Consider the following 10,754-nt stretch of genomic DNA (forward strand, 5'->3'; position numbering starts at 1 on the left):
TTCTCGTTAACTTCTGCTTCATAAGGGTGATTATTTCCATACATGTGCAGAAGGACATGGCCATCATGGGGTATTTGGTTGACACATGGTATCAAAGGAAAAGGGGTTAGCTCTGGGATTACACAGACATGGGTTCAAATCCTGACACTGGCCAGTGGGAAAGAACTTGGCCTCTGGGCCAGTTTCCTGGTACATGAGACAGGGTCGCTGCAAGGACCCAGGGCAGTGAGATCAAAGGCCATGACAGGGCCTGTGTGCAGTAAGAGCTTCATCAGTGGTAGCCTTCATTAGTAGTTGTTTCCACAGCAGTGGGCCAACCTGAAATTCTTAGGCACACGTACCACCACCCAAAGCCTGGCAGGCAGGTTGGCCACTCAACAATCTTCGGATTCAGATCAAGATTCACAAAGAAGCCAAGCCAAAGCCTTTGAGAAATGCCTAGGTACTCTCCCAGCTCCACCATACACCCCATGTCATGGAGTGGTGAGATATTTAGTCAGGATATGCGTGGGATGGCAGGAAAGAGCATTGGGCTGGGAAGTGGGAAGCTTCATTCTGAATCCTAGCCATGGTGGGTGGCAGGACCTTGAAGGCTGTGAAGGAACGATGAATAACAGTAAGCAAATTAATGAAGAGTGTTCTGTGTTCATCCCTCCATTCACTCATGCCCAGTGGGGACACCATCCTGTGTTCTTGGAGCCCTGAAAGCACTGTTTTAACCCACATTTGTCTGTGATGACATCACAATAAAAACTGTAAACTATCAGGCTTTTTTCTATCACAGAATTCCTAGGTTCAGCTCCACATGTCTCCAGCCAATAAGCAGAGACAGGAGTTTAGAAGGCAAACAGGGCTTCTCTGAGGGAAAGCCAGCAATATACAAAAAGCTGGAGCCAGTGGCTGCCTTTGGGAGGGGAACTGGGGGACTGAGGGGCTTGGGTAAGAGACTTCCTTTCCACTGTGTACTCCCGTGGACCACAGAGTCCAACATGCTACACTTGCCTTCCAGGACCTCTCCCCTCAGGCCTACCTCCATCTCCCTTCATCACCTTCATTCTCCTGCTCCACCCAGCACACCCTGCACTATTGCCTGAAGAGTCCTTCTGCTTGGAAACCTCAGCCTGCTCTGTTCTCCATCAGAATCATTTTTTCTTCAAGGTCAATCTCTCGTTTTCTTTCCTGGTCCCCATCCAGAACAGCTGCTCCATCTCTGTCCCTACGGGGTGCCTGCGTATCTATCCCCATAGTTTCTAGGTCCTTCCAGGGATAGCACTGTACATTCAATACTCGTGAATTAGAACGGTCCTGGCTTCACCACAAGCTCATTTTCCAGAGGAAAACACTCCTGTTACACATCTTTTTCATTCGCTTCTCTTCTGTAAGTTTTTTTCTTCATAAAGGACAACATATCAAGAAAGCCCATGGAGGACACAGCCACTGAGGAAACTTCCTACTGAGTGTACTCAAGATGATGTTTTCTCAGAAATGGATTCTGCAGCAGAGCCCATCTCCTCCTGTCCAGTTGTGCAACATTTTCACTCCTTAACTTCAGGGAGGCCGCTGCCCTGCAGCCCGTCCACAGAGCCTCTGTGATGGCTCAGCAGGTACTTGTCACTTATCTTGAAGGGGTCTTAAAGAGAAACTCCAGGGTGACTTCATCAACTGTCAGCTATAACAGAAAATGCTCATAGCATCAGATGGTGCAGAAAGGAAGACAAACACAGTCAAGAGTCACATGTGAGAACAGCTGCTGAAGCTTCTCCAGTTTATTTCACAGGATTATTGAGGGTCCCACGGGCACAGGCTAGAAGGAAAACCTTGTTTCCAAAGCCCTTCCTTTCATGTGGCAATGGCTGAAGGAAGACAAGCTATTGACAAAGCTGCACCAAGAGGAGCTGTCACTGTCATAATTACTAAGCACATTTGTGAGGAACTAAAGTTCCTATTTCCAGAAATAGGTTCTCAAAGAGAATGTATGTTTTCAAAGTAAATGGCTCTATCATGAACCGGTTTTGAAAACTTCGGCGTGGGAAATCCTTTTCTCTGCACCATTTTCTCAGAAGTGAAACGTGGTGGAGTGCATGGAGAGGAGCTAGACTTCCACAGCCTTGCCAGCACCGACACCCTGACAGCTGGCACAGCTAGGAGGCAGCCTCTGGAAGCAGAGCCATGGCTCCCACACCTCTCTTCAGTGGCTAATCTTCATTCTGTGCTAAATCAACTGCCATTTTACTCGAGTCTGGGATAGACAAGCAGAAAGTAAAGGTTTACTTTTTCTTTAAGAAACTCAATCCTTTCTTCGTGAGCAAGTCTTAACAGGGCTGCCATCATGTGCTCTTGGTAGGAGAACACGCTGGCCTAATTCCTGGGGCCCCAGTGTGCTACAGAAGCCTCGTCTGACAGAGGCTCTGAGGTAGAAAAAACACAGGCAATACTTAGACCTGTGACACCGACAAGGGTCACATCGCCTGGCCTTCATGACTCCCCTCTGGCATCTAATCCCCCCATAAGATGTTTTGAGAATTGCTGTACTGCTGGATGAGGAGCAGAGAACAAAGCCAAGCTAAGAAACAGACGTCCAGCTCACGCTCCAGCTCAGTGACCTACTGCCTGACACACCTCGCGTCTGGGGGACTTAGCCCCCTCTCCTACCTCAAACTACTATGCATCATGAACTTTCAGGGTCTTTGACAGATAGTTGAGACAGGAAATATTACATCCCTACGAGGTAGTGTCTACTGTCTCCCCTAAAAGTTGCAGAAGGGAAAATTTACAAGTCATTGAACATTCCTATATCCACAGCATGTTAATTCACTGACACTTTATTGTAGTTATAAAACTGCCAGAACACAAAGTTTAAAAACATACATGTACACATGACAAAGTTTTATTCCTTCTCTTGTTCCAGAAAATAAATATGATCACATTATTTCATATGCTCATCTATAAAAGCATTTCTAAAAATGTCATTTACTAGATTCAACAGTATAATCTTTTTGACTTTTCAACTGCAGGTATCATACGGTAGACCATTTTATTTTATGAATATTCAGCACTTGGGCTCAAGCAACTTTGGAAAAAGGCTGTGAGCTTAAAAATCTTATTCTAAGTGTTATCTTTTAAATAGCTAAACAAAAACAAGCAGCTCTTAACTTACTTTAACAGGAGAATAAAGTTTTTCTTTTCTAAAAATTGCCCCCAAAAAACTCACAAACACCCAAACCCACTTAAAAAGTTAGTCTATCTTCATAAGAATTAACAAGAAGAAAGGGTATTGGGGGAAAACAAAATGGCTCCTGTGAAATAAGCAAAGTCAAGCATAATCCATTGCAGTCCACGGTCTTCTCCGTGCAGTTCCAGTTTGGCCCTTGGGGGTTCTAAAAAAGGGAAGCTGTTCAGTCGTCTAAACCTATATTTCTGAAAAGGTAGGACATAGACTCTCCATTGTGAATCCGACGGATGGCTTCTGAAAGGATCATACTGATATCCACAGTTTTAATTTTGGGACACTGGAGTTTCTGGATTTCATGTGGAATTGTGTTGGTAACCACCACCTGTGGATGAAGAGAAAGAAAACAAAGAATATCAGAAAGACTGCAGCATCTTGATTTGATCTGAGGTTCTACGTGATGGGAGGATAGTGGGTCTACTGTACCTTCAACAGTGTTTTCAGTCAATGTGAAAGCTACCTGCGCTTGTTAGATAAAATCTGATAATTTCATATCCACTAGGATGGCTACAGTAAAAAAGACAGTGTTGGTGAGAACATGGAGAAATCAGAACCCTCAGACACTGCCGGTGAAAATGTAAAATGGTGCAGCCACATTGGAAAACAGCCTGGCAATTCCTCAAATGGTTAAACACAGAGTTCCATCTGACCCAGCATTCTATTCCTACGTACATACCCAAGAGAAATGAAAAAAAAACGCCCACACAAATCCTCATACAAGGCTCATAGCAGCGTAGTTCACAACCCAGATATTCTTCAACAGATAAATGCATAAACAAAATGTAGTTTATCCATACAGAGAAGTATTACTCAGCCATAAAAAGAAATGAAACATTAATGCATGCTACAACATGGATGAACTTCAAAAATATTATGCTAAGTCCTCAACTTTATACGGAATGGCAAGAGGCTCAGAACAGCTAAAGCAATGCTGAAAGAACAAAGTAGGAGGACTCACATTTCCTGATTTCTAAAACATACTAAATAGCTACAGTAATCAAAACAGCCTGGTACTGACATAACAATAGATACACAGACCAGTGGAACAGAATTGAGAGTCCAGAAATAAACCCACACATTTATGGTCACCTGATTTTTGATAAGGATGCTAACTAAGTCCATTGGACGGGGAAAGAAGAGTCTCTTCTATAAATGGTGCTGGGAAAAATGGATTTCCATATGCAGAAAAACAACACAGGATATATACCTCACACCATACTCAAAAACAAATTCAAAGTGGATTAAGGATCTAAATGTGAAAACTAAAACCATAAAATTCTTAGAAGAAAAAGCAGGGCAAAGCTGTCAGGCCTATCTTTTAACAATGGATTACCTAATATAATAAATAACAAAAGCACAAACAGCAAAAAAAAATGGGACCTCATAAAAATTAAAAAATTTGTTCATCAAACGACTTTACCAAAAAAGTGAAAAGACAAGCTACCGACTGGGAGAGTATCTTTGGAAAACATATTGCACCTGACCCAAACCATAGTGTTTCAATTGCCTCATATGCATGTGAAAGCTGAACAATGAGTAAGTAAGACCGAAGAATTGATGCCTTTGAATGATGGTGTTGGCGAAGAATACTGAATACACCAGGGACTGCCAAAAAATAAACAAATCTGTCTTCAAGAAGCACAGCCAGAATGCTCCTCAAAAACGAGGATGGCGAGACTTCTCACATATTTTGGACATGTTATCAGAAGGGATCAGTCCCTGGAAAAGGACATTATGCTTGGTAAAGTAGAGGGTCAGCAAAAAAGAAGACGACCCTCAGTGAGATGGACTGACACAGTGGCTGTAACAATGGGCTCAAGTATAATGACGATTGTGAAAATGGCACAGGACTGGGCAATGTTTCGTTCTGTTGTACACAGGGTCGCTATGAGTCGGAACCAACTCAACAGCACCTAACAACAACAATATATCCGATAAGAATCTAATAATCAAAATAAATATAAAACTTCAACAACCACAAAAATACAAATAACCCAATCATAAAATGGGCAAAGAACCTGAACAGACACCTCACCAAAGAAGATATACGAATGGCTGCCAAACACATGAAAAGATGCTCAGCATCATTAGCCATCAACCCAAAACAACCCGTTGCTGTCAAGTTGATTCCAACTCATAGTGTTAGTCATCAGAGAGTAGCAGATTAAAACCACAATGAGGTATCATTTCACTCCTACTAGGATGGTGAAAATTTAAAAAAAACAGAAAATAACAAATGTTGGGGAGGATGTGGAAAAACTAGAACCCTTACCAATTGCTGGTGGTACAGCTGCTGTGGAAAATTGTGGTGGTTTCTCAAAAAACTAAAAATAGAACTACCATATGACCCAGCAATTCCACTCCTAGGTATATAGCCAAAAGACTTGAAAGCAGAGACTCAAAAAGAGACTTGTACACCAATGTTCACTGCAGCACTATTCACAATAGCCAAAAGGTGGAAACCTAAATACTCACCAATGGATAAATGGATAAACAAAATGTGGTACATACTTACAATGGAATACTACTCAGTCAGTAGGAGAAATGAAGTGATTTTTTTTCCCCTGGGTGAAGTTTTTTGATGACCAAAAAGTTTTTAATTTTTATGAGATCCCATTTGTCTTTTGCTGTTTGTGCTTTTGTTATTATATTAGATAATCCACTGTTAAAAACTAGCCCGACAGTGTTGCTACTGCTTTTTCTTCTAAGAATTTAATGGTTTTACTTTTCACATTTAGGTCCTTAATCTACTTTGAATTTGGTTTTGTGTATGGCATGAGGCATGGATCCTACATCATTTTTCTGCATGTGGAAACAGAATCTTCCCAGCACTGTTTATTAAAGAGCCTCTTCTTCCTCTAGTCAATGGACTTAGCACCCTTGCCAAAAATCAAGTGACCACAGATGTGTGGGTTTACTTCTGGACTCTTAATTTTATTCCATTGGTCTATGTGTCTATTGTTATACCGGTACCAGGCTGTTTTGATTACCGTAGCTGTACAGTATGTTTTAAAATCAGTGAGTCCGAGAAATGAAGTCTTAATACATGCTACAATATGGATGGAGCTGGAAGACATCATGCTGAGAGAAATAAGTCAATCACAAAAGGACAAATATTGTATGACCTCACTTATATAAAAAGACAAGAAAAGGCATATGCACAGAGAACAAAGTTTATTAGTGGTTACCAGGGGTAGGAGGGATGGGGGAAGAGGAGGGTTAGCGGTGATGGAAATAATCACACTGATTAAGGGTAGGGTTGCACAGCCAATTATTGTAATTCCTGTCAATAGGTTGTACGCCTGTCAGAAGTTGAACTGGCAAGTTGTGTGATAGATAGATACATATACAACAATGACACACACACACAAAAGAGTAGCTGCTGACACTGCTTATGTATAACCAAACACCTTCTGGGATTTGGTTTCTTGGTTTGGAGGTTTAGGGTCATGGTTTCATGGGACATCCCAGTTAATTGACCTAATAATGTGTTTAGAGCTTCTGTTCTACCTCCTAGTTCACTGCATAGTGCCTAGGATCTTAAAAGCTTGCAAACAGTCATCCAACTGGTCTCTTTTCACCAGGAACAACAGAGGAAGAAGAGTAAGGAATAGCAGGAGGATATGGAATATGTGGCTAATTGCCTTTATGAATAACTGCCTCCTTTGCCATGATACCAGAACTGGATAGTGCCCAGCTACCTTTACTGAACATTGTGATCAAAGATTCCATAGAAGAACCCTGATCAAAAGAGAAAAAATGCAGAAGTTCCAATTCTCATGGACTCCAGACTTCCTGGAACCATGAAGGTTGGAAGAACACTTGAAACTACTGCCCCGAGATAATCTTTAAACCTTAAACCAAAAATATCCCCTGAAGTGTTTTTAAAACCAAACAAAAGTTTAGTTTAACTAGTAAAAAATGTCTGCCTTGAGCATTATGCTCTTTTAAGAACTATCTCTATGGGATCAAACTGACAACAGCAACTCAAAAGATTAGATAGGAACCTTAGGGGACAGTGAAGTTATGTTAATAAAGGAGGAACAACTCAGAAAAGGAGGGTGAGCATGGCTGCACAACTTGAAGAATGTAATCAATGTCACTAAATGGTACATGTAGAAACTGTTGGATTGGTACAAATTTGCTATGTATATTCTCAACAAAAATAAATAACATTTTAAAAAATTATACTAAGTGAGGGACTTCTGGCAACATGGCGCTCTAGGCAGAAGCACCACACCATCCCTCCCCAGCAAAGATCTGAAAAACTAAGCCAAACAGAGAAAACAGCAATCCTGAAACCCTAAAACATCAAATGAAAAGATAAAGAACTCAGCCAAGCACCAAATGGAGCGAGAAACTGACAGAGAACAGAAAGCGAGGAGAGGTTCATGCAAAGGTCCCCATCAGCTAACGCAGCGCAGAGCCAACATCCTGGACTCCCATCAGAGACCAGCAAATAGGGGATACGAGAAAGCAGCTTCACAGAGCTTGCAGCAGGAGACAGAACAACCAGTAATTGCCGATATACACTTTCCCACCCCCACCCTTCTTCACCCCCCACTTGGCCTCCTCTGCTTCCCATGGCCACAGTCTCTTCGCCGGGAAGCACCAGCTGCATGGATTCCACCTGCCTGCACTGGCCAACTCCCTGAGTGTCATTTGCTGGCTACTCGTGTTGCTTTTTTCCACTCCTTTTGATTTCTTCCTTACCTCTCACCACCTCCCCCTCCTTTTGCTCAAATACCTGGCTCTATATGCCATCTTTGTTTCTTCCTAAGGGGCTGCGGAGCCCCGGTCGAGTGTGGAACTGCTTCCCAGTCTGTCCTGCCACGCTGGTGGGATCCTGGAGCTTTTGTTTCTTTGTTTTGAATTGTTTGTTTTCCTTCTCTTTTCTCGAGTTGGGAGCCTGTTCTGGCAAGGCAGTGCTACGCAGCTTGGGACCTACACCCTCAGCTTGCACAGATGTGCAGAGGGATCCCTGAGGTCATTTCTTCTTCACGGTTTTTTGGGGGACATTTCTTTTTTTTTTTTTTTAATTTCTTTTGTTTTCTTTTCCCTATTTTTGTCTTTCTTCATTACTCAGTTTCTCAGCTCTCTATACCCTCCTTCTCTTCCTGTCCCCTGGATTTCTGTCACTGAATACCTCTAAACCTCCTAGCCAGGCTGTACTTCAACACCTGGGAACAACCTCCCCAGATCTTGTAACCGCACCAGTGGGATCCCTGGGAGCTTCGCTGTTCTTTTTTATTTCTAGTTTCTATTTATTGATTCTTTTTTTTCTTCTTCTTCCCCTTTTTGTTTTTCTCCAATTCATAACTCTCTCATCTCTCCACTCCAAGGGCAAGCTTCCCTAACACTCTTTTTTCTTTGCTTGTATGTTTCTGGCTCCTGTTCCCCTCTCCTCTCTCCCATATCCATTTTAGCTCCACACATCACAATCTCCCCCCTCCATCCTGCCTACCAGCACCGTGCACTTAACATCACACTACCAAGAAGCACAGGCAAGGCCTACTCTGCGTAATTACCGACCCACCCTGGTAGCTGTAGTAAGCGCCACAAACAACCTGTCCCAGTAACACTTCTTCAGCTAGACCTGCCCTGCTGTACCATATCTGAGCGACTGATCCTGTCATTTGGAGAAGGAGGCAGAAAGTATCGTGCCCACAGACGAGTGAACAACAAAGAACACACAGCCCACTTGCTCAGACATAGCCATATTAAAAAAAAAAAAACAAACAAATCTACAATCCATAAACGAGAAAAATAACTACTGAATGCCCCAAAGACAGCAGACTATCAAAACATTTACAAGAACAGGGCAGTATGGTTGCAGTAGGGATCCAAAACAAAACACCAGATGATTTTCCAGTGGAAGAAAAGGCACTAGAACTACCTGACAGGGAATTCAAATCTCTAATACTCAGAATTATCAAAGAGTTGAAGCAAAAAGCAGACAAGTATGTGGAAAAAATAGACAAATTCATGGAAAAGGCAGACAAATTCGTGGAAAATACAGACAAAAAAAAATGGAAGAATTCAGGAACATAATGCAGGAACAAAATGCCAAAATAAATTCACAACTAGAAATTATACAAAAACAATTAGAAATCCAAAAGATAAACAACAAGATTTCAGAAATGGACAGTGTCATAGAAGGGCTGAGGAGCAGATTTGAAACGGTGGAAGACAGGATCAGCAGAAGTGAAGACAAACACTTGGATACAACTCTGTTTGAGGAAAAATCAGAAAAAAGAACGAAGGAAAATGAAGAGACCCTGAGAATTATCTGGGATACAATCAAAATAAAAAATCTGAGAGTGGTTGGAGTTCCAGAACAAGGAGAGAAAACAGAAGACACAGAGAGGATCACTGAAGGATTGCTGACAGAAAACTTCCCCAATATCATGAAAGATGAAAAGCTGGCCATCCAAGAAGCTAAACAAGCCCCATATAGGACAGACCCCAAAAGAAAATCACCAAGGCATATCATAATTACACTAGCTAAAACCAAAGACTAACGAAGAATCCCGAGAGCAGTTCATGAAAAACAAGAAGTCACATACAGAGGAGAAACACTAAGACTAAGCTTAGATTATTCGGCAGAAACCATGCAGGAAAGAAGGCAATGGGATGACATACATAAAACCTTGAAAGAAAAAAATTGCCAGCCAAGAATAATATATCCTGCAAAACTCTCGTTCAAATATGGTGGTGAGATTAGGACACTTCCAGATAAACAGAAATTAAGGGAATATGTAAAAACCAAACCAAACTTACAAGAATTATTAAAGGGAATCCTTCGATCTGAGAAGAACCAACTTCAGCTCACAGGCTGAATCTAGGATGCAAGATCGTACCAGCCAGATACCAATCTAGGAAATGAACTCTCTAGGACACTTCCAGATAAACAGAAATTAAGGGAATATGTAAAAACCAAACCAAACTTACAAGAATTATTAAAGGGAATCCTTCGATCTAAGAAGAACCAACTTCAGCTCACAGGCTGAATCTAGGATGCAAGATCGTACCAGCCAGATACCAATCTAGGAAATGAACTCTCAAGGACTATCCAAAACCAAAAGAAATACTATAGGAAATCAGAGCAGTTAATCTGTAAATCACAATAACATCAGAACAATAAAAGAGGGAATAAACGGTGTAGGTATAGAACTTTCTAATGGAGAGGAAGGCAAGGCGATACCAAGTAATACTAGAGTGCTTCAAATTTAGGAAGAGTAAAATTCATGGTAACCACAAAGAAAGTGAACGAACATACTCATAAAAATAAAGAGGAAAAACAAAGTCTCAGCAGAAACAAAACCTCCAAAAACAAAAGAAATGAAGAAAAAATCCACAAACAAAAGTAACTCAGCACAGGAGAGTAAGAAGAACAAAGAAAACGTCAGCACCACAAAAAAAAGGAATACAAACTGACAGCAACAAACTCAGATCTATCAATAATTACACTGAATGTAAATGGTCTCAATGTACCCATAAAGAGACGGAAAGTGACAGAATGGAT

The 10,754-nt window shown here is 41.5% G+C and overlaps 1 protein-coding gene across 9 annotated transcripts in view; it reads right to left on the reverse strand.

Moving 5' to 3' along the window:
- Nucleotides 1-1,048: 1,048 nt before the first annotated feature.
- Nucleotides 1,049-10,754, reverse strand: part of PRPSAP2 (phosphoribosyl pyrophosphate synthetase associated protein 2) — an 89,910-nt gene continuing 80,204 nt past the window's right edge. For 4 of the 9 annotated variants that reach the window (XM_023735538.1, XM_023735537.1, XM_023735540.1 and 1 more), the window contains one exon: nucleotides 3,396-3,554. In XM_023735538.1, the coding sequence (XP_023591306.1) occupies nucleotides 3,396-3,554 (159 nt within the window). Of the gene's footprint in view, nucleotides 3,555-10,754 lie in introns of all 9 variants that reach the window. The other 5 variants (XM_023735534.1, XM_004380994.2, XM_023735535.1 and 2 more) reach the window with 4 other exon arrangements.

The sequence above is a fragment of the Trichechus manatus genome, unplaced genomic scaffold (genome assembly GCF_000243295.1).
Source record: "Trichechus manatus latirostris isolate Lorelei unplaced genomic scaffold, TriManLat1.0 scaffold00080, whole genome shotgun sequence".
In the NCBI taxonomy this organism is placed as follows: domain Eukaryota; kingdom Metazoa; phylum Chordata; class Mammalia; order Sirenia; family Trichechidae; genus Trichechus; species Trichechus manatus.